The sequence below is a fragment of the Urocitellus parryii genome, chromosome 1 (genome assembly GCF_045843805.1).
Source record: "Urocitellus parryii isolate mUroPar1 chromosome 1, mUroPar1.hap1, whole genome shotgun sequence".
Taxonomy (NCBI): Eukaryota; Metazoa; Chordata; class Mammalia; order Rodentia; family Sciuridae; genus Urocitellus; species Urocitellus parryii.
In genome coordinates, this window is record NC_135531.1 from 92,920,604 (window position 1) to 92,948,002 (window position 27,399).

General features: G+C 38.6%; 1 protein-coding gene across 1 annotated transcript; it reads right to left on the reverse strand.

Moving 5' to 3' along the window:
* Positions 1-2,189: 2,189 nt before the first annotated feature.
* On the reverse strand, positions 2,190-27,131 carry Cdc25c (cell division cycle 25C). The gene is made up of 13 exons (XM_077796451.1): positions 26,947-27,131; positions 26,004-26,098; positions 24,500-24,545; positions 23,599-23,632; positions 23,404-23,493; positions 19,902-19,994; positions 18,078-18,221; positions 9,120-9,221; positions 7,369-7,431; positions 4,607-4,705; positions 3,407-3,540; positions 2,561-2,672; positions 2,190-2,369 (listed from the first exon to the last, which is right to left on the reverse strand). Exons 1-13 carry the CDS (start codon positions 27,129-27,131, stop codon positions 2,220-2,222), a joined length of 1,347 nt encoding a protein of 448 aa, XP_077652577.1. The 3' UTR covers positions 2,190-2,219.
* Positions 27,132-27,399: the final 268 nt, after the last annotated feature.

A 27,399-nucleotide genomic window follows, 5' to 3' on the forward strand; every position in this document is an offset into this window, starting at 1 on the left:
CCCTGAATCCTAAACTTGCCTTATGAGATGTAAAATGGAAGAGAGAATATAGGAAATGGCAAAAGTCAAAATCCCATTATAAACAAGTGAAATCTGAATCTAATTCAGATCTATCATCTACCTTGGAGAATGCTAATCATCTTTTTTCTTTTTTTGTACAGGGGATTTAACCCAGAGACAATTAACCACCTAACTATATCCCCAGTCCTTTTCTGTATTTTATTTAGAGACAGAGTCTCACTAAGTTGCTGAGGCTGACTTTGAATTTGCAATCCTCCTGCCTCAGCTTCCAAAGCTGCTGGGATTACAGGCGTGCACCACTGCACCCAGCTTCATCTTGGCTTTCTGGGCCTAGAGATCACACGGTGCCAAGTCTGGGGACACTTTTAAGCAACTCATACCAGGGAATGGTCAAGGAAAGAAACACCTGGGATATTGCTAAGAATACAATTTAAAGCATTTTCCTTAATTCCAGAGCAGTGGTTCTCATACTTAGCATATATCAAATCACTTGAAAAGGGAAATTTTTTAAAACCCAAATTTTGGAGCCCTAACCTCAGAGGTTCTGACAAAGTCTGAGGTGGGCCATGAAAATTTGCATTTCACAAAAATTCAGATAATGCTGATGGTCCAGAGTCCAAAGTTTTAGAACAAGTTTTGAAGAAAACACTTTGGCCTCAGCTATGAATAAAAATGGCAACACTTTTATGTCTAAAGGAGGCCAATTTAGAATATTCTCGTGGTGCTAGAGATAGAACCCAGGGCTTTGTGACTGCTAGGCAAGCACTCAACCATTGAAGCTGTATCCCTGTCCCCCTTAAAGAAGTCTAATTTGGTGATCATCTCCTTATATAGATTATCTAGGAGCATTCTAGGCTCACAACCCATTTCTCATTCTGCAATAGTTACTTTCCCAGGAGGAAAATACAAGAAAGAAGGCAACTTTCTTGCATACCCATAAGCCCAGGGAGAGAAAGATCTTTCTGACTTGTAAGAAGAATGTAAGAGAGGCTGGGTTGTAGCTCAATGGTAGAGCACTTGTCTTGCATGCATGACACCCTGGGTTAGATCCTCAGGCACCACATAAAAATAGACAAATAAAATTATTGTGTCCATCTACAACTAAAAAATAATTTAAAAAAAATGTAAGAGTTCCCCGAAGCAACACAAATCTCAATGCAAGTCAAGACTAGACCTTTATAGATCCAGCTTCAGGACTCAGCCACCAGCTAGCAAGCTCTACTTAAACCTAACCGATTCCCAAGCCTAGGATTTCATTAGTGGAACAGCCTATTGGTTTGCAGACTCCCCACCCACCGACACCCACTACTGGGGATTGAACTCAGGGGCATTTGACTACTGAGCCACTACCCCAGCCCTGTTTTGTCTTTTATTTAGAGACAGGGTCTCACTGAGTTGCTTAGTGCCTTGCTTTTTGCTGAGGCTGGCTTTGAACTCACAATCCTCCTGCCTAAGCCTCCTGAGCCACTGGGATTATAGGCATGCACCACACCTGGAGGTTTGCAGGCATCTTTTTAACAATCTTGGGCTTAGCCATATGAAAGATAGTATGCAACCCTGAGGAGGAGGCTGTCTTTTGGTGACTCCTTCACTTCCATTTTTTTTTTTAAAGAGAGAAAGAGAAGAAAGAGAGAGAGAGAGAGAGAGGGAGAGAGAGTGTTTTAATATTTATTTTTTAGTTTTCGGCAGATACAACATCTTTGTTTGTATGTGGTGCTGATCGAACCCGGGCCGCACGCCTGCCAGGTGAGCGGGCTACCGCTTGAGCCACATCCCCAGCCGACTGTCATTTTTTTTTGGTATTGGGGATTGAACTCAGGGGCACATTACCACTGAGCTAAATCCCCAGCTTTTTAATTTTTGAGGCAGGGTTTCACTAAATGGCTTAGGTCCTTGCTAAGTTGCTGAGGCTGGCTTTGAACTCGCAATCCTCTTGCCTCCTCCTCCCAAGTTACTGGGATTACAGGTGTGCGCCACCACAAAAGGCTCACTGCCATTTCTTTCTTTCTTTCTTTTCCAATATCCTCAGCCTTTTTCTGTATTTTATTTAGAGACAGGATCTCACTGAGTTGTTTAGTGCCTTGCTTTTTGCTGAGGCTGGCTTTGAACTCATTATCCTCCTGACTCAGCCTCCTGAGCCACTGGGAATACAGGCACGTGCCCCCGCACCCGGCTTGCTGCCACTTCTTCATCCACTATCACAGGTCCATGTCCTTCAATAGGAGAGCAATCTGTTCCTTCAGTTGCCGCTTTCCTTCCTGAGCTTTGCTCTGGCTTTGACACCTCAGCAGCTCAGCCTGGTGGTCCTGGTGATGCATAGGGCAGTAGCTCTGGGGTTCACACAGCTCCTGAAAGGCAGAGAATAGAGTAAGGGATTCCCCAGATTCCTGAACTCTATCTACTAAGTATAACAGAGATACTGCTGCTGGCTATGACTAAAAAGAAACAGTTTTTTCTCAGAGGCTTTGCAGCCTCTGTGTGTTGCATGCTAGAGCTAACTTCCCTTAGTCTGCCTTCCACCCTGTGCCCTACCCTTTACCACATATTCTGGAAAGAAGTCTCTGTAGCCGCCTTTGAGAATATATAGCTCTGGGTAGTACAAGGTAGGATACTGGTTCAGAGCTCTGTCTTCTTCTCTCAGAGAGCGGCACCTTTAGGAAAAAAATCCAGAGATTGTAGGGGTGGGTAGGTTGGAAAGAAGCAAGGTCAGAATCCCCTGGGCATGCATATAACCATGGGTTCAATCACCAACACCACACACACACAAAGTGAAACCTTCTGTGTTTGAAAAAACAAGGTCCAAATATCACCCCTCTTCTTCCTTTCCTCTTCTGGGGCCTCATTTTCAATCCTTTTCCCTGTATTGCTTTTCTTTTGTGGCACTAGGGACTGAATCCAGAGCTCTACAATTGGGCTATATCCCAAGTTCTTTTTATTTTGAGACAGGGTCTTGCCAAGTTGCCAAGGCTGGCCTTGAACTTGAGATATTCCTGCCTCAGCCTTTCAAGCAGCTTCGATTATAGGAGTGTACCATTGTGACTGGCTTGTTCCATATTTGATTTTCAACCTTCCTAACATTCTTCAAATTGTATTGGAGAGCATCCAGTCAATCTCCATCTAAACTGGTGTGAGACGTCCACCTCAAGATCCATCCATTTTTACATGGATGCCATGGAACATGCCTATAATCTCAGGGACTCAGGAGGGAGAGGCAGGAGGATCACAAATTCAAAGCATGATGGCATGACTCAGTGATACCCTATTTCATAAATAAATAAATAGGGTTGGGGATATAGCTCAGTAGAGCACCCCTGGGTTCAATTCCCATTATTAGGGGAAAAAAAATCCATTTCTATTGCCCACCTTATCCCATGTAGACACTCACATTCTGGGGCCCCTCTCTGAGGAGAATTCACAGTGAAACACGATGATTATTCTTTTCTGGATGTCCAAGGGGACAATGGGTTTCTTCAGGAAGAAGTTATATAGTTCTTTCTGACTATATAAGTTTAAGGCTCCCTATAGAGGAGGATTTTTTTTTAAAGAGAGAGAGAGAGAGAGAGAGAGAGAGAGAGAGAGAGAGAGAGAGAGAGAGAGATTTTTTTAATATTTATTTTTTAGTTTTTGGCAGACACAACATCTTTGTTTGTATGTGGTGCTGGGGATCAAACCTGGGCCGCATGCATGCCAGGCGAGTGAGTGCACTACTGCTTGAGCCACATCCCCAGCCCAAGGAGGAATTTTAATTAGTATTCCCTCCAGAGCCTGTGTAAAGTATCAATACTAGAAATGACTAGTATAGCATCCTGGGACACTTAGGTCAGAAAAAGTAGACAAAAAGAACTTTCAAATAGGGACCTTTGTGTATCTCTGTATCTACTCCAGGGCCTGGCTTAGAACTTGGTATGTAGTAGATTCTCAATAAATACGCATAGAACTGAATCACCTGGAGTATAGGGATCATTGCAAGGAATGTCCATACACAGTTTTCAGTCTGTGGATAGAAGAGATCGGTTGAGAAGGGAAAAGAAAAGTAAGTTGTTCAAGGTATACAGAATTAAAATAGGAATGAGAATTTCAGCCTGGAAGTGTTCCAAATCTATAATCTCTGCTTTGGTTTTAAACTTCACAGGACTCTTTATCCACACACTCATTTCAAGAAAGTCCCATCTTTGCCAGGTACAGTGATGCACTCCTGTAATCCCAGTGACTTGGAAGACTGAGACAGGAGGATCACAAGTTTGAGGCCAGCCTCAGCACCTTAGTAAGGCCCCAAGCAACTTAGAGACCCTGTCTCAAGAAAAATTAGGGCTGGGGTTGTAGCTCAGTGGTAAAGTGCTTGCCTACATGTATGAGGCACTGGGTTCAATTCTCAGCACTACATATAAATAAATGAAAAAAATAAAGATTAATCAACATCTAAAAAAATATTAAAGTAAATAAAAATAAAAAAGGATGAGGATATGGTTCAGTGGTTAAGCACCCCTGCATTCAATTCCCCCCCCCAAAAAAAAGAAAGAAAGAAAGAAAGAAATTAAGTCCCATATCTAGCCTATCTCTGCTAATGTTCACAATGTAACCTTACCTGGATGTGTCCTCCCAGGTACTCATATGGATAGCGGCAATCAATGATATAAAACTTCTCAATCAGATCTTGGAATTTTCCAGACAGTAAGGCAGCCACCTACATAGAAACAATGATTGAATACCCTGCTTATTGCCCTCTGACAGAGAAGTGTCAATCACATTGCTCCTTATGTGCATGCTCCCATTAGTCACCCAGGATTCCACTATAATCAAACAGACAAGAGTCAACCCATATGTACAATGTGGCCATGGTTCAGCCTAACCCCACATAAGATTATGAAATGGGGGCTGGGGATGTGGCTCAAGTGGTAGCTCGCTCGCCTGGCATGTGTGCGGCCCAGGTTGGATCCTCAGCACCACATACAAACAAAGATGTTGTGTCCGCCGAAAACTAAAAAATAAATATTAAAAAAAATTCTCTCTCTTAAAAAAAAAAAAAGATTATGAAATGGAAGTGGCATTTGTAAGGCTCTAAAATGGCTAGTATTGCCAGGACACCAAGGAAGACCTTACTGCAGCTACCCATTTAGAGGTAGGAATAGCTGGAATTAGCTTCTTAGGAGATTTCAAAAGACTTCTACAGTAGCAGAGTTAGCAGCTAGAGATACCAGTTTTACAAGATATGGGGAAAAAAATTCCCCACCTGCCATTATTTAAAAAAAAAAAAAAGCTTGCATAAGGCCCTGGGTTCAATCCTCAGTAAATAAAAATTTCAAAAGCAAGCCTTGGGATTGGGGATTTAGCCAGAGGCAGACTGCTTGCCTAGCATATGCATGGTCCTGGATTTGGTCCTTGGCCCTGAAAAAAAAGAAGGGAAAAAAGAAGAAGAAGAAAAAAAAAAAAAGCAAGTCTTTCAGACATAGAAAAAAAGAATTCATACTTAGAGGTAGAAACTTAAGCTACTTATAGAGGTATAAATTGGTTCACAATGGAGAGAACACTGTGAATTTCTCTTGCAACATTTTTTTTTGAAGGGGGAGGGACTTGAACCTGGGGTGTTCTACTACTAGGCTTCATCCCCAACTCCTATTTTGAAATAGGGTGTAGCTGAGTTGCCCAGGCTGGCCTCAAATTTGTGATGCTTCTGAGTCTCTTGAGTAGATGGGATTACAGATGTGCACTATGATTGGCTTCTAACATCTTAAGGAAATAGAAAAATACACAAAGATGGAGGCACAATTTGATATTCAATACAACATTGTTTTACGTTATCAAAATATTAGAAATAAGTTAAATATTCAATAAGGGGTTGAGGTTATGGCTCACTGGTAGAGCGCTTGCCTAGCATGTATGAGGCCCTGGGTTCGATCCTCAGCTTCACATATAAATAAATAAAATAAAGGTATTGTATTCAACTACCACCAAAAAAAAATATTTAAAAAAATATTTAATAAGGGGTTGGTTAAGTAAATTATACATGTCATACAGCAGAATATTAAATAGCAGTTAAAATGATACTATATATATCTTTTTATTGATATAGAAATTTGTATATGCCAGGTGTGGTGGCATCCCAGCAATTTGGAAGGCTGAGGCCTGAGGATCACAAATTTGAGGGCAGCCTCAGCAACTGAGCAACCCTGTCTCAAAATAAAAAATAAAAAGGCATAGGGGCTGGGGATGTGGCTCAAGCAGTAGCGCGCTCGCCTGGCATGCATGTGGCCCGGGTTCGATCCTCAGCACCACGTACAAACAAAGATGTTGTGCCTGCTGAAAACTAAAAAATAAATATTAAAAAAATACTTTAAAAAAAAAAGGCATAGGGATGTATCTCAGTTGTAGAGCACCTCAAATCCCCAGATTCAAAAGAAAAGAAAGAGACAATTATGATGTCTTTCTAATTCCAACACTTTTTTTGGGGGGGGTACTGGAATCAAATCCAGGGGTTTGTGCATAGTAGGCTAGAACTTACCATTGAGCTAGACCACCCAACCCTTTTAAAATTTTATATTGAGATAGGGTCCCACTAAGTTGCCCAGGCTGGCCTTGAACTTGTGATCCTCTTGCCCTAATCTCCCAAGTAGGTGGGATCTATAGACACGTGCCATCATGCTTGGCATAATTCCCATTTTTATAAAACATACTATTATTAAATCTAGAAAATATCTCTAGTGGTTATATCTTTGCTGGTAAGACTATGAGTCAAGAGACCACATAATTATTGTACATACTGGGAAACTTCTGAGAATAAAAGAGAACATGAGCTGGGTACAGTGGCCCACACCTGAAATCTCAGCTACTCAGTAGACTGTGGCAAGAGGATCACATGTTCAAGGGCAGCCTGGCAGCTTAGTAAGACTTTATCTCAAAGTATAAAATTTAAAAAAGGGCTGGGGATACAGCTCATAGTAGATCACCACTGGATTCAATTTCTAGTACTGGGGGTGGGGGTGGGAGGGAAGAGAACACTATTAATAATTATCCTAATAGGTATAAAAGGGATTATAATATGTAAAGACAAGGTTTATGTTTACTTTATCTGAGACCCTAGGTAAGTGGTGTTTTTTTCCTTTTTGTGTTTGCATCCCTCCCTCCTTCCTTCCTGTTTTTTAAAAATACTTATGCATCATTTGTTTAAAACAAAAAAATCAGAAAAATGGACAAAAAAGGGAGTACTTTAATACAGTTTCAATTGAATAAGGAGCCTATGTGAATGAACACAATGAAAGAAATACAAATGGAAATCGGATTTTAGTAACAGAATGGACCAGATGGTAGCTTATGTAACCAACCAGTTACCATCTCCAGAAATCTGCTTACTGTTTCTGGGTTGATGTACTTCAGATCCTGGTGTCTCCCTGACACGACTGGCAGCACACATACCTAGAAATACCCAAAAGCTGAAATAACAGCAAGTATTCCCCAACCAAGCCTGAGATCAAAGACCCATATATTGTCCTCCTTTCAAAAGATTCTTAAAACCCCAAAGCTTTAAAAAATCAATGGTCTCTATAACATGTATATGCAGCAATTCCTTTTCTTTTTTTTTTGGTCTAGGGAATTGAACCCAGATGGGCTTAACCACTGAGCTACATCCCCAGCCCTTTGTATTTTATTCTGGGACAAGGTCTCACTAAGTTGCTTAGGGCCTTGCTAAGTTGCTGATCCTCCTGCCTCAGCCTCCCAACTCATTGGAATTACAGACGTGTGTAACTGTACCTATAATTTTATTTCTAAGAACTGATACCAAGGAACTAATGAAGGATGTGTATGAAGTTTTAGATTTCTTTACAAAACACACACTTCATTTATAAGGAAAAATTATAAAACTAAATAAAGCTAAATATCCCACAAGATGAAACTTATGATAAATTATAATCAGCCAAAAAATTAAATAATGTATGCTATTCAAAATGATAAAAGGATTGGTATGGGTGGTATATGCCTGTAATCCCAGTTACTTGGGACGCTGAGGGTAGGATAGAAGGTTACAGGCCAATGTCAGCAACTTAGCAAAACCCTTAACAATTTAGTGGAATCATGTCTTAAAAACAAAACCAAACCAAAAATCCAAAATGGCTGAGGATGAAAAAATGATGAAATAAAACTGTTTTGTGGACATGAAAAGATGTTCCTAAGGTAATTTTTTTCTTTTTTTGGCAGCACTGGGATCAAACCCGTACTGCATGCTAGATAAATGCTCTACCACTGATCTATATCTTTAATCCCATTATATAATATAAAATTGGGGATGAAAGCTCAATAGATTATAAAATAGCATAAGAAATTTTGTAGAAAAACAAAAAATGTATTTGTTATTTGTGTAATTACACTGAAAAAAAATCTATGGGAACATACACCACATAATAACTATTTTGATTGATAATGTTTAGAACAAGTTCTTCATTTTCTACTTTTTCAGAATTGGCTAAGTATTATTAATATAATTTTTAAAAAGATTTTTAACAATAAGAAGATAAAAAGTGTGGGGGGGAGCATGGGACGATTAGATGAACTCTAGATAGAGCAAAAGGGAGGGAGTGAAAGGGAGGGGGAATGGGGATAGGAAAGACGGTGAAATGAGATGGACATCATTACCCTAAGTACATGTATAAAGACATGAATGGTGTGACTCTACTTTGAGTACAACCAGAGATATGAAAAATTGTGCTCTATATGTATAATATGAATTGTAATGCGTTCTACTGTCATATATAACAAATTAGAATTTTTTAAAAAAAGATAAAAAGTATCATACTTTCCCCACTGTTCTGGATTTTCCTAGATAAATAAGAAATACTTTCTCTCTGGAAAGGCATAAGACTAAGATCTACCTGCACATACCTTCAAGTTAACAAAGAGTACTTTGTGACCATGTAAAATTATACCTGTCATTTTCTGAAAACAGAAGAAAAAGATTAAAATCCAAAGCAACTCACTAAAATACAGGAAGAGGCTGACGATACAACTCAGTGGTAGTGTGCTTGCCAAGCATGCATAAGGAAAAAAAAGAAACCTGTACAAACACACCCCCACATACACACATAAATGATGAATATAACCAAACTCACCTTGGAAAAATCACCGATCAGAGGCCTCTGGTTATAATCTTCTTCCAGGACCTGAGTGATATTAGTGTCACAGAAAGAGACCTCCTTCTTTAAACATAAACCCTGAAATGAGAAGATTTCTACTTATTCCTCCAATCTTCATGTTCAAGGTTTAATTTTTTTTTTATTTAGTATTTCATGTTTGGACACAATGCCTTTATTTTTTATTTTTATGTGGTGCTGAGGATCGAACCCAGTGCCCCACACATGCTAGGCGAGTGCTCTACTACTGAGCCATAACCCCAGCCCCCATGTTCAAGGTTTAAAACCAGAAGATGGAAGCCAGGTGCACTGGTGCACACCTATAATCCCAGTGACTCAGGAGGCTGAAGCTGGAGGAGTATAAATTCGAGGCTAGCCCTGGAAATTTGTCTCAAAAAGGTTCAGGAATGTAGGTAGCTCAGTGGTAGAGTGCCTCTGGACTCAATCCCATGTACTGCAAAAATAAATAAATAAAATAAAAATAAAAATACACACACATAAAAACTCTTGAGGATGGGGAGATTAGAGTCTCATTAACAATATGCATACCCTTTGATCTCATACTTTCACTGGCTTCCCCAAGGAAATAACAATATGTATAAAGACTTGGCTATAAGAATGGATCATCCTGGCATGTTTATAACAGAGTACAATTACTATCCAATTAAATATTCAATAACAGGGTTTATAATAATAATAAAAAGTATATTGTGGATTAATTTTGCAGGCATAGAAATAAATTTATGATTACAAACTACATATTTTCTTTTTTTTTTTAAATATTTATTGTTTAGTTATTGGCAGACACAACATCTTCGTTTGTATGTGGTACTGAGGATCGAACCTGGGCCGCTCACATGCCAGGCGAGTGCGCTACCGCTTGAGCCACATCCCCAGCCCCATATTTTCTAAGTAAGTTAGAAAATATGTAGTTTGTAATTCCACTTTTTTTTTTTTTTGGCAGTACTATTTCTGGCCTGTGGGATTATAGGTATTTTACTTTGACTTCTCTTTGCTTATTTGTATTTTTTCTTTCTTTTTTTCTTTTTTTAAAGTACTGGGGATTGAACCTAGTGGTGCTTTACCACTGAGCAACATCTCCAGTCCTTTTGACTTTGAGACAGAGTCTTGCTAAATTGCCCAAGCTGGCCTCAAATTTGTATCTTCCTGCCTCAGTCTCTCAGACTGCTGGGATGACAGGTATGTATCAAGGTGCCCAGTCTCTTATATCATATTGAATTTATAAAATGACGAAAAATTTAGAATTTTTTTTAAAAACAGGATAGGGAACAAGGACTAGGTTTTTCTGAAGTTTCTTTCTACCACACCAATCTGCAATCTGCCACATGATGTTGTTTCTGCCAGACTGCATGTAAAACAGCAATAAGTATCCATACCAACCCAAGTTCCCTTGAATTCTCTCAGATCTTTAAAAAAAGACGGTTGGAAAGATAATATGATGACATCATTTCTAAAAGTATAATCTAACAGATATTTATTTTCAAATATTTTATAAATGGTTGCAGTTATAGAAAAGAAAAAAATGAAGAGAGAAAAAAGTAATGAGGATGAATTCAAAAAAGACATACTAATGCAATGCCAAAGCAACAAAAGCAGATAATTAGATAGAAGATCTTTATGTTAGCATCCTGAACTCTTGCTGGTCAGAACAATATTTTTTTTTTCACTTATCTGGTATTTAGTTGTCTTTAACTTTTACTACCTTCCTTATTCTTGCCCTGTTCAAATTCTCTGGCATTGAGGGTGAGTGATCCTGGCAACTTCTGTTCAGTGATGCCTGTTTGAGAAAGAATATCAGACCCCTTAGTTCTTATTTCTCCAAGTGTGTCTGGAGACCAGTAGCATCAAAATTTCCTGGAAGCTTGTTTGGAATGCAGAATTTCAGATGCACCCCAGATCTACTTAATTAAATTAAAATCTGCATTTTTAACAAGATGCCCAGATGATTTCTAAGAACATTTTGAACATGTGAATCTCCTACCTCAGCCTCTTGAGTCACTGGGATTATAGGTGTGCGCCACTGTACCCGGCAATTTAGCGAGTATATTCTTGGAATTAAGTTAGAAATTAACTGAAAAGTCCTTGGAAAATTTCTTAAAAATTAAGAAACTATTTTTTTTCTTTCTTTCTTTTTTGCAGTTCTGGAAATTAAAACCAGGAGCACTTTACTACTGAGCTATGAGCTACATCCCCAGCTCTTTTTATTCATTATTTTGAGACAGAGCCTAGCTAAGTTGCTGAGGCTGGCCTTGAACTTACAATCCTCTTGCATCAGTCTCTCAAGTCACTGGGATAACAGGCATGGCCCACCATAACCTATTAAACATATTAAGAAACTAAATAACATGCTTCTAAATAATTCATAGGTTGGGCTGGGATGTGGTTCAGTGGGAAAACACCCACCTACAATGTACAAAGCACTTGGTTTAATTCCTAATAACACAAAATTTAAAGCAAACAACAACACCAACAAATCATGAGTCAAAGAAGAAATCTAAATGGAAACTGGAAAGTATTTTGAACTCAAATTGAAAATGGAACATAATCAAATTTGTGAGATGCAGCTAAAGCAATGAATGTTTATAATTCAAAAGGTAGGTCTCGAATTGATGACCTCAGCTTCAGACTCAGCAAACCAAAAAAAAAAAAAAAAAAAAAAAAAGATCAAATCAGTCTCAAAGTAAACAAAAATAAGAGGAAAAAAAAATCAATGAAACAAAAACATGATAAAGTCAATGAAAACAAAGATTTTTTCTTTTTTTGAAAAGATCAATATTGATCAAACTACAGGCAGACTTAACCAGGTATAAAAGACACAAATAGCCAATATCAGGAAAGAGAGATATCACTATGGATTCTAAAGACACTAAAAGCTGAGAGGGGTGGGGCTGGGGTTGTGGCTCAGTGGTAGAGCACTTGCCTGGATACATGAGGCACTGGGTTCAATTCTCAGCACCACATACAAATAAATAAAATAAAGGTCCATCAACAACTAAAAAAAAATAAAATAAAAAAAGACACTAAAAGGGTATTAAAGTAATATTATAAAGAACTTTACACCAATATATTTGACTATGTAAATGAAGTAGACAAATTCCTTAAAAGACAATAACAACCAAATTCACTCAATCAAAAAAAAAGATAAGCTGAATAGTTCCATATTTATATAAGAAATTGAATTTGTTGCAAACATTCTCACAAAGAAATGCTCAGCTGACTTTACTGGTGAATTGTACCAAACATTTAAAAAAAAAACTCTTCTAGGAAACTGAAAAAAATTCTTTTCAAACGGTTTACTGATGCTAGCATTATACTGATACTAACACCAAAAGATATTACAAGAAAAACAAAACACTGAAGAGAAATAAAGCTCATGAACATAAGTACAAAAATTCTCAATGAAATTTTAGCAAATCAGGCCAGGTACAGTGGCACATGTCTGTAATCCCAGCAGAGAGATTATTTGGTAGGCTGAAATAGGAGGTTACAAGTTCAAGTTCAACTTATCGTGATCCTAACTTAAATCCCCAGTACAAAAAAAAAAAAAAAAAAAAAAAGTACAAATCCCTATTCTTAACTAAATAAATACAAAAAGAATAATATATCATATATCATAACTTAGTAAAGTTATTACAGGAATCCAAAGTGGTTTTTTTTTTTGTTATATTTTGCAGTATTGGGGATGGAATCTAGGATCTCATGCAGGCTAGGCTAGTGTTCTACCACTGAATTACATGGCCAGCCCTTTTTAAATTTTATTTCGATATTTATTCATTTAACTCTAGATAGAAACTTAGGTCATTTCCTATCTTGAGCTGTTATAAATCAAGTTTCTATAAATTTAGTTGTACATGTCTTTGGTGGACATATGCACTCATTTTCCCCTGGCTTATCATCCAGAATGAATTTCAGGGTCATAAAATGCTTAGGTATAGGAGTACTGTCAGTTTTCCAAAGCAACTGCACCAATTAAAAAACTCAAGGGGCTGGGGATGTGGCTCAAGCGGTAGCGCGCTCGCCTGGCATGTGTGCAGCCCGGGTTCGATCCTCAGTACCACATACAAACAAAAGGATGTTGTGTCCGCCGAAAACTAAAAAATAAATATTAAAAACTCTCTCTTTCTCTCTTAAAAAAAAAAAAAAAAACTCAACATTAGGGCTGTGGCTCAGCAGTGGTGCACTTGGGTTCAATTTTCAGCACCACATATAAATAAATAAAACAAAGGTCTATCTATCAACAACTAAAATATATATTTTAAAATATTTTAAAAACAACAGCAATAATATGAGGATTCAAGTTGCCCCTTGCACCTTTTCCTCCTCAACATGCTTGTTTTCAATACCCCAGCAAGTGTATAGTGATATATCATTGTGTTGTTAAATTGCATTTCCCTAATGACCATAGGTCTAATAACCATGTTTCTCTTTTTTAAAAAATATTTTCTTTAATATTTATTTTTTAGCTTTAGGTGGACACAATATCTTTATTTTATTTTTATGTGGTGCTGAGGATTGAATCCAGGGACTCGCATGTGTAAGTGCTCCACTGTTGAGCCACAAACTCAGCCCGTTTTCCCTCTTTTATGAAGCACCTTTCTGTTGAGAGCCACAGCCGAAGGGGCCCCAGCAAACTTTCAGACTGCCAGCTGATGACTGGCTCACAGCGGCCCCAGCAACATCTAGCTGATTGGCTTCTCTGTGGTGATGCTCATTGGGCTGTTTCCCTGCCCTTTCAGACCACAGAGCTGCTCATTGGGGGACTTTTTTGGCTCCGCTCACGCGACCTAGCCAATCGGCCTCAAGAGAAGGAGGATTGTGGGAGGTGGAGAGGCTGGTGGTTGTGAGAAAGGCTTGTGGGAAGCAGGTGGTTGCAGTTGGGCTCTGAAGGTTTTCCTGAGGAGCTGTTTTGTTTGGTGTGTGGTTCTGAAAATAAAGTTTGTTTCTTTTGACAAGTGGCTCCTGAATTGTGCCCAGCCAGACTTTCAAAGTTTTTTTTTTTGGTCCCTTTTTAAAAATTTGTTCTTTAGATTCAATTATTTCTTGGTGTCCTTTCTATATATTCCATATACAAATCCTTTATTGCATAATGCATTTCAAACATCTTGCATGCTATGGATTGTGTTTCCTCTATTTATGGTATCTTAAATAAAAATTAATTTAAAAATAAATAAATAAATAATTTTTATTTTGAGACACGGTCTCATTAAGTTGTCTAGGCTGACCTCAAACTTGTAATCCTCTTGCCTCAATCTCCCAAAGAACTGAGACTATATATATATAGTACACTGCACCAGGCTTGCAAGATTTTTTTTTTATTTTTTTTTGTGGTGCTGGAGATTGAACCCAGGGCCTAAGTGCATGCAAGGCAAGCACTCTACCAGCTGAATTATTTTCCCATCCCACAAGATTGTTTTACTCTTTGAATATCAAGCAATGTAATTCATAATATTAACAGATTAAGAGGAAACTCATGTTTGTCTCAATAGTCGCAGAGAAAGCCTTTGACAAAATCTAAATACCTGTTCCTGCTAAAAATCTCTCAGCAAATTAGGAATACAAAGAGACATCCTCAACCTGATGAAGGGAATCTCAAGAAACCTATAGTAAACATCATATTCAATATATAAAATTTAATGTGCGCTGGGGTTTTGGCTCAGCAGTAGAATGCTCACTTAGTATGTTTGAGGCCCTGGGTTCAATCCTCAGCACCACATAAAAATAAATAAATAAAATAAGGGTATTGTGTAAACTACAACTAAAAAATATTTTTAAAAAAATTTTTTTAATGCTTTTCTCCTAAGATCAAATACAAGGCAAGGGGTTCTCAATAATTTTTAAGACTGTAAAGGAGTGGGGGGAGAAAAAAAATTCGTAAGGGAGTCCCAAAACCAAAAAACTTGAGAACTATTAATCTAGAAGAAGGGAAAATTAATACAGGAAATAAAAATAAAGTAAGAGTAGAAAGATGCTTCCAACAGCCTCAAGCATTTCTGTATTCTTTGCAAGGACTTAAAAAGACCTACATGACCTGTCCTCCTAATTTTATCTTGCCCACATTTTCTACCATTCTCCACTTGTTCACTTTGCTCCAATCACACTGATCTTACTATTCCCAAATGTGCCAAGCTCAGGTATATAGAGTGTAGAGTGCACTTGCTTTTTCTTCTGGCTGAAATAACTCACTCCCATACTCACCCTGTTTTTGTTTGTTTGGCTCCCTTGCTCCTTCAGGTGTCTGCTCAAATGTCACTCTTACGAGGTCTTTTCTGATCTAACATACTGAAAAATCAACTCTAGCCCTAGCCAACCCCAATTAAGATACTCCTATTTTTTTTTTTTGAACCAAGGATGGAATCCAGCAGTGGTTTACCACTGAGCCACATCTCTAGCCCTTTTTTTTTTTTTTACATTTTATTTAGAGACAGAGTCTCACTGAGTTGCCTAGGGCCTTGCTAAGTTGCTGAGCCTAGCTTTTTTTTTTTTTTTTTTTTAAAGATTTTATTTATTTATTTATTTTTTTAGTTCTCGGCGGACACAACATCTTTGTTTGTATGTGGTGCTGAGATCGAACCCGGGCCGCACGCATGCCAGGCGAGCGCGCTACCGCTTGAGCCACATCCCCAGCCCCGCTGAGCCTAGCTTTGAACTCGCGATCCTTCTGCCACTGGGATTACAGGCATGTGCCACCATGCCTGGCTCAGATACTCCTCCTTGCCTGCTTTACCATCAGAGTATTTTTAGCATCTGCCATTTTATACATATGTTTCTTTCCTCTTGTCTAGAATGTAAGCTCCATGACAGTAGCATTCTATTGTGTTGGTGTGCTCCTTACTATATCCTCCAAAAATAGAATGAATAGGATGTGGTACGAAGGGAGAGCTTTAGATAGGAGCAGGGATATCTGTAGAATAGCAGATTATGTAAGTATCAAAGCAGATAATTTGCTATATTTGGCAAGAAAAGAAGGTAGTTTTCTTCTGATTGCTTCTGTTTTCTCTTTGAATCAAAACCTATCAAACTTGGGGCAGGGGTTGAAGCTCAGTGGTAGAGTGCTTGCCCAACATGTGTGAGGTTCTGGGTTCGATCCTCAGCACACATAAAACTAAATAAACAAAATAAAGGTATTGTGTCCATCTAAAACTAAAAATATTTTTTAAAAAAACTGTCAAACTTAACATGTTTAAAGTTATATTTAATCTCCTCCTTCTTGCACAGCCCGCATCCAACCTATTAAATTCTGTTGAGTCTATCCTCTAAAATATATTCTGAATTCATCCATTTCTCTGCCTCTATAGCCTCTACCTTAGTTCAGGCTATTGCCATTTTTTTAAAATAGTTTTAGTTTTAGATGGGCACAATACTTTTATTGTTTATTTAGTTTTTTTAATGTGGTGCTGGGGATTAAACCCAGGGCCTCACACATGCTAGGCAAGCACTCTACCACTGAGCTACAATCTCAGCCCCTGCTAATTTTTTTTTTTTTTTTTTTTTATTGAGATGGGGTCTCACTGTGTTGGTCAGGCTGGTCTTGAATTCATGGGTTCAGGTGATCCTCCTGCCTCAGCCTCTCCATTAGCTGGAACTAACACCACTACACCTAGCTTACCACCAACTCTTGCCAGGACTATAGCAAAGCTTCCTTCTCTTACTATTTCCAACTTAATTTTTACCCATTATTCCCCATCTAGCATTGAGAATGGTCTTCATAAAACAAAAATCAGAGCATATTCTATTCCTGCTTAATACCGCCCCCAATAGTGTCCAACTGTACTTAGAATAAAATCTAAACATTCACCATGGTCTAAAAAGCCCTTTATGTCCTGTCTCCTGACTACCTCTTTTTTCCCAACTCATGCAAATCTCCCCTCACTCACATTGGCTTCTCATGTCCTTGAAAACCCAAAGAACTTTCCAACACTGGGAACTTTCTACATGCCACATACTCTTATCAAGGTACACTCTTGCTTCTACTTGTCATGTATGTTACCCTTCAGAACTAGAGTAACCAACTTTATCTCAGTTTGTCTAGGACTTTCCCAGCTTTATCATATAAGACCCCACAATCTAGGAACAGTTTAGTTCAACACCCTATTCTTAACTAAATATCCCTGCTGTGAAAATAAAATTTCCCTTCTATTAGTTTCTATTATTTTATGATTATTAGGGAGGGTTACAGGAGATTGAACCCAGAGTCGTTCTATCACTGATCTGCACCCCCAGCCCTTTTTATTTCTTATTTGAGACAGGGTCTTGCTACATTGCTGAAACTGTCCTTGAACTTAAGATCTTCCTGCCTCAGTCTCCAAAGTCACCTGTCTTAAGATTATATCTTCTTGATCTCTGCAGCCCTAACATTTAGTACAATGACTGCAAAATTTTAGGCATACAATGTTGTTTATGCAAAAAAGAATGAAGCCAGGCATGGTGATGCACACTTGTAATCCCAGCAACTCAGGAAGCAGAGGCAAGAGGATCCCAAGTTCAAAGCCAGCCTCAAGAAGTGAGGCCCAAAGCAACTTAGAAAGACCCTCTGGGGGGAAAAAAAAAGAGAGAAAGAGAGAGAGAGAGTGACAGCATGTGTACCCGCGCACGCGAGTGCTGGAGGATGTGACTCAGTAATTTAGCACTCCCAGGTTCAATCCCTGGTACCAAAAAAAAAAAAAAAAAGAGAGAGAGAAAGAATGAAGAGCTGGGTATGTTGGCACAGGCCTGTACTCCAGACAACTCAAGAGGGTGAGGCAGAAGAATCATGGTTCAAGGCCTGCCTCAGCAACTTAGCATGACCCTATTTCAAAATAAAAAAATAAAAAGGGTTGGTTTTTGTAGCTTTGTAGTATGGTAAAGCACCCCTGGATTCAACCTTCAGTACCAAAAAAGAATGAAGAAACACAAATATATCATTAGGGAGCAGCATACCTCAGTGCCTTCTTGATCTTCTAGGGAAAATTCCATCAACACATTTGAAATCTCTGCTACCTGGTCTTCAAGTTTTGGAATTTTATCTAATGTTGGAACTGTAGTAATGGGACTGCCCAGATATTTCATTTCACTTTCTGCAAACTTTCCATTGTCCTGTCAAGGATAACAACAATATTAAAACCTATTTAGGACCTTTACCTTACACCATATAAAAAATTAACTGATCCATTTGTGGTGGTGTACACCTGTAATTTCAGTGACTTGGGATACTGAGACAGGAGGATCATAAGTATAAAGCCAGCCTGGACAACTTAGATAGAACCTGTCTCAAAACATAAAAAGTGCTGTAGATAAAGCTCAGTGATAGAGTATCCCTTGGTCAATCCCAGTATAAAAAAGTAAATAAGTAAAAGATTGGGCTGGGGATGTGGCTCAAGTGGTAGCGCGCTCGCCTGGCATGCGTGCGGCCCGGGTTCGATCCTCAGCACCACATACCAACAAAGATGTTGTGTCCGCCGTGAGCTTAAAAATAAATATCAAAAATTCTCTCTCTCTCTCTCTCTCTCTCTCCTCTCTCACTCTTAAAGAAATCCTATGTCAAATAAATAAATAAAATTAAAAAAAATAAGTAAAAGATTTTATGCATTGAAGGACATTATCTTTATTTAAAGGATGTACATTTTGTTAAATTTTTTTTTTTTTTTTTTTGGGTAAGACTTAAACTCAGAGCCTGGGAATACTAGGCAAACGTTCTAAGACTGAGCTTTACCCCCAGTCCAAAGGATATTATTAAAAGATAACCCAAAAAATGGGAGAAAATATTTGCAAATCATATATCCAACGAGTAATTAACATCAGAATATATAAAGTACTCCTAGAACTCAACAAAAACAAATAGGATTTGAATAGACATTTCAAAGAAGACTGACAGCATACCAAAAGATACTCAACATATTTAGCAGATAAATCAAAATGTAAATCAAAAGGAGATACCACTTTATACCCATTAAAATGAATATTATAAGGACAATAGGTGCTTATGCACTACAGGTAGGAATGTAAAGTGGTACAGTCACTATGAATAGTATGGCAGTTCTTCAAAAAACTAAATATATCCAGGTGCGGTGGTACATGCCTGTAAATCCAGTGGCTTGGGAGGCTAAGGCAGGAGGATCACAAGTTTGGGGCCAGCCTTAGCAACTTAATGAGACCCTGTCTCAAAAAAAAAAAAGGGGGGGGGGCTGGGGATGTAGCTCATTGGTTAAGTGCTCCTGGGTTCAATCCCCAGTATCAAAAAAAAAGAAAAAAAAGAATAAGGTACTGTTACCAGGCATGGTCCTTCAGTCATTCATGCCTGTAACCCAGTACTTGGGAGGCTGAGGTAGGAGTGATTGAGCCCAGGAGTTCAAACTCGGCCTGGGAAACACAGCAAGCCCTATCTCAAAGAAAGGAAAGAAAAGAAGCCAATCATGGCAGTACATAACAACTGAGGTAGAAGGGTCCCAAGTTTGAGGTCAGCCTGGGCAATGTTACAAGACTTTTAGCAACTTAGCGAGACCCAATCCCAAAATAAAAACATTAAAAGGATTGAGGTTGTAGCTTGAATGTAAAATGCCCCAAAGTTCAATACCCAATATAAAAAAAAAAATTAAATAAAATGATTGAAGGAAATATAGCTCTTTCCTCTCTGTTCAAACTTTACTTGTCCACCCCTGTCTCACACAGCCAGATTAAAAAAAGTCAAGGGTCACAATCTGCTATCCTATAGCTCATAATACCCCAACCTACCCTTAATGATGATATTCAATGACTCACCAGCACAGAAGGGGAAGACATGTAAGGACCTCCTGATCTTTTTTGAAACCTCAGGTTCCTGGGTATCTGCCACTCCAAGGCCTTAAAAGTGTTTTTATCCTGCATAAGAAAAACTATGTTGGCTGGAGGAAGAGACATACTAATTGGGCCCTGCCAAAAACATTTTGTCTAATCAAACTATGAATAACCCTCATGAAACACATCAAATGTAATCATTAAATACCCTGAAGATGCAAATAATGGTTTGAATTTGATGTCTGGCACCTAGATTTGCTTGTAGGATGTTAATTTTATCATCACAAACAAAAGAATTGAGGAGTTGAGGAGAACCTGCTTGGGAAGAAGATGGTAAGATTTCAAAAAGTGTTTATAAGGCCAGGCACGATAGGCACACACCTGTAATCCCAGCAACTTGGGAGACTGACACAGAAGGACATTAAGTTCAAGACTAGTCTGGGCAACTCTGCAAGATCCTGTCTCAAAAAAGTTTTTAAAAAAGTCTGGGTGTAAAACTCAGTATTATAGTGCTTGCCTAGCACATGTAAGGCCCTGATTTCAGTCTCCAGCACATTGCAGGGAAAAACTGATTAAACTAGGCCTGGTGTCATACACCTATAGTACCAGGTAATCAAGAGGCTGAGGCCCAAGAATCATTTGATCCAAGGAGGCATGCTTGGACAACATAGTGAGACTCAATCTCAAAAAAAAAAAAAAAAAAAAAAAGTGATTGATTATAAAGGGAGATTAGAAGGACAGTATTAAATCAATAAAAATCTGAATAGAACAGCCAAAAACATGAACATATCTTTGTCAGTGTAACAAAACAACAACTCTTTATGCACAGTGACCCTGGGAGAAGGGATGGAAGGTAGTTTAGAAAAAAAAAAAAAAAGGAAGGGGATTAATTACACAATTATTTTAGTGACTAGGTATCTAGGATAGGAAAATTTCAACATGGATCTGAAAGATGGTCAAAGGCTTAGACAGAAAAAACCATGACTTCTTCAGAATAGGGACTAAAGGGATATAGCTAGTGATACAACATGCTCTTAGCATAGTTCAGTCCTCAGCATTATCAATCCTTAGCACTAAAAATAAAGTGGTTGGGTGCAGTACCCTCATTTGTAATCTCAGCTACTTGAGAGTCTGAGGTAGGAAGATCACAGTTTGAGGTCACCTGGACAATTTAGGGAGATCTAGTCTCAAAAGAATTTTAGAGTTCTTGCCTAGCATAGCAAACCCCTAGGTTCAATTCTCAATCCACAAATTAGAAAATAATGATGATGATGATGATGATGATGATGATGATGATGGAGCCAGATGCAGTGGCACAAGCCTGTAATCTCATAGACTCAGGAAACCAAGGCAGAATTGTAAGTTTGAGGCCAGTCTCAGCAACTTAGACTCTGTCTCAAAATAAAAAATAAATAAATGGACTGGGATGTAACTCAGTGGTAAAGAACCCTGGGTTCAATCCCAGTATCAAGTAAATAAATATCTATACAAATAAATAAAACTCCATGTAAAGAATCTTTGAGGGCTGGGGTTATAGCTCAGTGTTGGAGCACTTGCCTGGCACATGTGAGGCACTGGGTTCAATCCTCAGCACCATATAGAAATAAATAAAATAAAGGTATTCTGTCTATCTACAACTAAAAAAATTTTAAAAAGAAAAGAATCTTTGAACGAGTTATGCATGTTATCACTATCAACGTTATTCTTTTTTACTTTTAAGACAGGGTCTTGGGGATGTGGCTCAAGCGGTAGCGCGATCGCCTGGCGTGCGTGCGGCCCGGGTTCGATCCTCAGCACCACATACAAACAAAGATGTTGTGTCCACCAATAAAATAAATAAATAAATAAATATTTAAAAAAAAAAAAAAAAGACAGGGTCTTACTGAGTTGCTGAGACTGGCCTCACACTTATAGTCCTCCTGTTTCAGTTATATGAGTAGCTGATATTGCAAACATTCACCACCATACCCAGCTTAAGAAATAAATTCTTTACACAATGGTAACAACGTTTGTCCTTAATGTAATCAACGGAATATGAGTAATCAAGAACTCCTGCTATGGAGGATTTGGATTTAGGATTCTTGTTTTAACAGGGGAAAAAAAAATTACAAAGATTTTTCTCCACCTATGGTGATATAATTTGCTTGTCTAGCATACTGAGATATAAATAGCTATAGATCTCCCAAAACCAGTAAGTTACTTCTCTCAAAGGAATAAAATAATAATATAGAGCTGGGAAAGGTGGTGCATGCCTGTAATCTCAGCTAATCTGGAGACTGAGACAGGAGAATCCCAAATTCAAGGACAGTCTCAGCAATGTTGTAAATTGTTCAAAAAATTGTTTTCTTAGTACCTGTTGGAATGTTACATAATTTTTTTTTTTTAGCATCATTGTCAGAATTCCTATCTTCATCCCAGTGCCAGTGAAGACAAGATGAAACCAAACTACAGTTTCTTCGATAGTAATCACAACAAACTGTATAAACGGATGCATCAATGATTAATAACTCAACAAGTAATGCTCAATCACTGAGTCGATTTATTTTGGAAGGAAATGGACATATTGATAGATTCCTCCGCTTTGAACTGCTTACAAAACTTGCCTGGACTATGTATCACTTGTATGCATTGTGCTCTATCTGTTGATGCATCGAATTATGGTAGTGCTGGCGTATCTTTGCTGATGTGTCACCAGTGTTGCAATTTTTTCTAAAGAGCCACCAATTGACTTGGTGTCGTGGCATTTCTGTATCCTCCTCCCTTCTACTAGTGATGGTCTAATTTTGGGGGCCAACAGAGGTGAGGCAAAGAACCTCACCCCCCCCCCACTGGCACCAAGGCCAAATTTGGGGGCCAACAGAGGTGAGGCAAAGAACCTCACCCCCCCACTGGTGCATAGGCCTATCCACAGGTATGGCTATATGCTGGACCGGTAGTCAGTGACGGGTATGACCCAATTGCAGTGGTATCAACCTAAGACAGGAGGCTGACGCCTAGAGGTCAGTTTTCCGATGACGGGTAAGAACCATATGTTGAACTGGACAAATCCAACAGGCACGGTCCCTAGCCACATTGCTTGTTGCTTAATTTAACAGAAGGGGGGAAATGCTAAGAGCCACAGCCAAGTAATATGATGCATGGCATTTTTGGTTGAAAGCTAGCCATTGAGATGATAAGATTATGTTAAGATTTGCATTCATATGGATATTGGACGCCTGCTGTTCACCTTAGCCTGCTAGGGACTCCTGGAGAGTTCCCATTGGTTGGAGAAGTACAGTAGGAAGGAATTCCGGGGGAGGAACTTCCTCTGGTGTGCGGGAAGAAGGCTGCGTGGGGGCGTAAGGGGCATTGGCGGCATTTTCAAATAATAAAGTTTGTTCCTGCTTGAGTGGCTCGTGATTTTGTGTCTAGCCAGACTGCGGCACAGTATCATAATGATGATAATAATGAATAAATAAAGAATAATGTGACTATATTTCCATTAAATACTCACATTTTCTTTATTTGCAGTTAAACTATACATTGCATCTTTCTTTTTATGGCCATGGTCCAAAGCATTGGGAGTGCTACAAAGCAGCTGTGCCTAAAAGACATTTTTTGCTGAGAACATCCAGCATCCTTGAGCCATGAGTTAATTTGAAACCCTCTGCATCCCCCCCAAGAAACAAACCCAAAAAGAGATACTCACTGGGCTGCCTTTCATAGCATACTGGTGGTGATTCCTGAATATTAAAGCAAACAACTAGGTAAGCCCCAAACACCTCAAATTCTCTAATTATTCAATGGGTTGAGGCATCCAACTTTTTCCTTCCTTTCTTTCAACTAGCCCTAGTCCTAGCAGATAAGTCTCTTCCTATAACAATACATATTCTCTGTGGTAAATAGTAAGACCCAAGGGAAAAGGCTCTCATTTCATGGGCATAACTACATCTAAAGAGGTGTACCAAAGATGCACAAGTTTATCTTACCTTTATTTCCTCCTCTCTCTTTTCTTTTCCTGAGGTATGGGGATCAAACCCAGGGACTAGGCAAGTGCTCTGCCCCAGTGAGAAGTGCTATTATTACTTCCATGTTTTGTATAAAGAAACTGGGGTCCATTGAAATTAAGAAAGTTGTCTGTTATAGATGGTAATATTGCAATCTACTAGAATCCAGACACTCTCATTCTAGACCCTATAACTTGTACTTTTAATCACTAAGACTTACACTTTTCACATGTAAATAGAAGCCAACTCATAAGCACATGTACCATTTTCCTTTATTTTTGAAAGATAATTCTGACTCAGCTCAGGGTATCTCAGTGGTAGAGCACTTGTCTACCACTTGGCCCTGAGTTCAATCCCCAGCATAGTGGGGGAAAAAAAAAAAGTAATTCTGATTGTGTGTGATGGTTAAAATGAATAGCCTTCATTTAACACCACTATTTAGATCTAGAAAACTTAAAAGTTGTTCAAGTCCAGCATTTAGGCCTTGAAGCCTACTTATACCCAAAGTGAAATTCATACTATGTGGAATCTGCATAAGATAAAATCCCTATGAACAGTGCTGTAAGATTTTAAGCATGGGGTTCATTTAGCAACAGAACTTACATCCTAGCTAACTGTACTTCCTGAGGCCCTGAAGAATCCAAGTGACCTGAAATCAAATATGAAGAATCAGTAAGAGGCATTATTCTTGTCCATGCATCCTGTTTTCCCCTCTGATTTTCTTTGTTACCAGTATGCCACATTAATTTCAAAGGCTAAACTCTAGAACACAAAGCTCTTAACTGGTACCCATCATATGGAACAAAATACCAGGGTACAAAATACAATTTCATGGAAACTTAAAAATTTACATGAACTACTCAAAGAAAAAATACTAGGAAAGCTGGGAGAGCGGTGGCACACACCAGTAATCCCTGCAGCTCAGGAGGCTGAGGCAGAAGAACCACAAGTTCAAGACCAGCCTCAGCAACTTAGCAAGACCTTGACTCAAAAAAACAAAAAAGGGGCTGTAGCTGTAGCTCAGTGGCAGAGCAATTGCCTAGCATGCATGAGGCACTGGGTTCGATCCCCAGCACCACATAAAAATAAATAAAATAAAGGCATTCTGTCCATCTATAAATATAAAAACTTTAAAAAACAAACAAAACAAAACAGAAAACCTCGGAAATAGTGATGGAGTTTTTCTTATTCATGAGTAGACAAGAAAGGTTATTATGCAGGAAATCCAAAATTAGAGGAAATGCTAGAAAGGTTGAGTAATGAAGCATTTTTTGGGGTATAGACCTATAGAAGCATAAGAATTAACGGACAAAGTATTTATTTATGCTGATTTCTTTGCCTCTGATGAAATTAAACCAAGAAACAAAACTTTTCTGGACTTTCTTTTGTACCACTAATCTGTCAATAAAATATATTTCCTTTTATCTAACTTTTTCAAATGTAGAATGTTATTGTTTTTATTAGTGTTCCTATTAGTGTTATTCTTTTTCTTTTCTCATTGGCTTAATTGTTCACCTCAAACTCTCTAATTAAGCTTGGCACAGTAACACATGCCTATAATCCCAGCTACACAGGAGGCTAAGGCAGAAGGATTGCAAATTTGAAGCCAGACCAGGCAACTTAGTGAGGCCCTGCCTTAAAATAAAGCAAAAAAGGGCTGAGGATGTTGCTTGGTCTCTGCAGATGTACCCAGAGGCATTCAAAGTGCAGTCTTATTAAAAAAAAAAAAAAAAAAAAAAAAATCCTTGCCAGGTGCAATGGCACAATCCTGTAATCCCAGCTACTCAGGAGGCTGACTCAGGCAGATTACAACTTCAAAACCAGCCTCAGTAACTTAGCAAGGCCCTAAAAACTTAGTGAGGCCCTGTCTCAAAATAAAAACTAAAAAGCACTAGGGGAATTGTTCAGTGGTTAAGCACCCCAGAGTTGAATTCCTGGTACTTCCTGTAACCAAAAAAAAAAAAAAAATCCTCTAATTACTCTCAAAATTCCAATTCTTCAGGTAGATTCTCTACCTACTTTCACCATCTTCCATTTCTATCATACTTCCCTGTCTTCTCCGATAAGTTATTCTTCCCTTTGAGGCCTTTACCTCCCTTTTCCCTACCAGTTTCATCAAGGTCTGCAGAAGTGGTAAGGTAAGTGGCAGACATCTCCCCACTGCTGAAATTCGTAAGATCAAGGCAACGTTTTGGAGTTCCTCTGTTGAGACATAATAGTACATTAAGATTCCCATTAGGTTGTAATATCTTGAAAGGCAAAGATCCTTCATTTGAAATACCTCTCAATGACCATCACAAAAATCTAAAAAGTATCTAATTGCTTTCTGGAAATATCAGACTTCTTTGAGAAAAATCTCTCAATTTTTCTCTATTCCATCATGTGTCTCATTTTCTCTTCACCAAGATATTGAGACAGGATTTAAAAAAAAAAATTAATGAGGCCCAAAGTTTATTAACTGAGTAAAATCTTGAATCCATATCCTCTACCCAGTTTATGATGAATACATAGATTTGATTTTTTCCTCCAGTCTCTAGTACTTTTCGAATACTTCTCCTTATTTGCTAGTGAGGCATAAAAACATCATGACCAGTTTTTGTTTTTTTTGTTTTGTTTTAGTTTTTGGTGGTGCTAGGGATGGAACCCAGATGACCAGAATTTAAAGTACAAGAACAATAACATTAATATTAATGCTAATAAAGCAGCCAATTCATAACAGAATATTTTCAGACTTTACCCAGTCATTACATTATTTGATTCTCACAAGATCCTGTGAGAGGGGGCTGGGATACAGCTCAGCTGGTAGAATGTTTGCCTCGATGCACAAAGCCCTGGGTTCAATTCACAACACCACAAAAAAAAAAAACAAAAAAAAAAACAAGATCCTAGTGAGATAGTTTTACACAGAAAAGCAGCCTGAGATTCAAAAGGGTCACACAGTCAACAGTGGAGCTGGGACCTAAATCCTGATCTTTGAGCTAGGATAATTAAACAAACAAGCCTGTTTGTAAAGCAAAGGAGATAAGGTATAAAAATAAAAGTGGGTTTACCCAGACAAAATGCTTAGATTTGCAGAATCGCCAAGGAGTTTGTCCATTGGGAGACCTGGACAGATGGTAAGGGAAGAGTCTCTCTCCAGGAGCAGGTGTAACATCTTCCTCTTATTGGACATAAAACTGGGTCCTGAGCAAGACCTTCCCTCTTCTTTTGAGGATGAAAAGAGTTCTGTAGACATGGTCTCTGAATCTTCACAAATGGGAGGAGGGTGGGGGACAAAACAAAACACCTTGCTAGGAGAACATCACAGACCGTTCAGCTTTTCCAACACCCTCCACCCTATCCAGCCCAGTGGATTGGCAAAGGGGGATGGGAGGGTTTCCGAAGAGTGAATCACAACTCGGTTTTAAGTTTAAATCGCACTTGACGAGGCCTTTTTGTTGAAATTTTAATTTACCGAGGAGGCGCAATCTGAGGATTTTAAAGATGGGGTGAAGAGAGGGCTT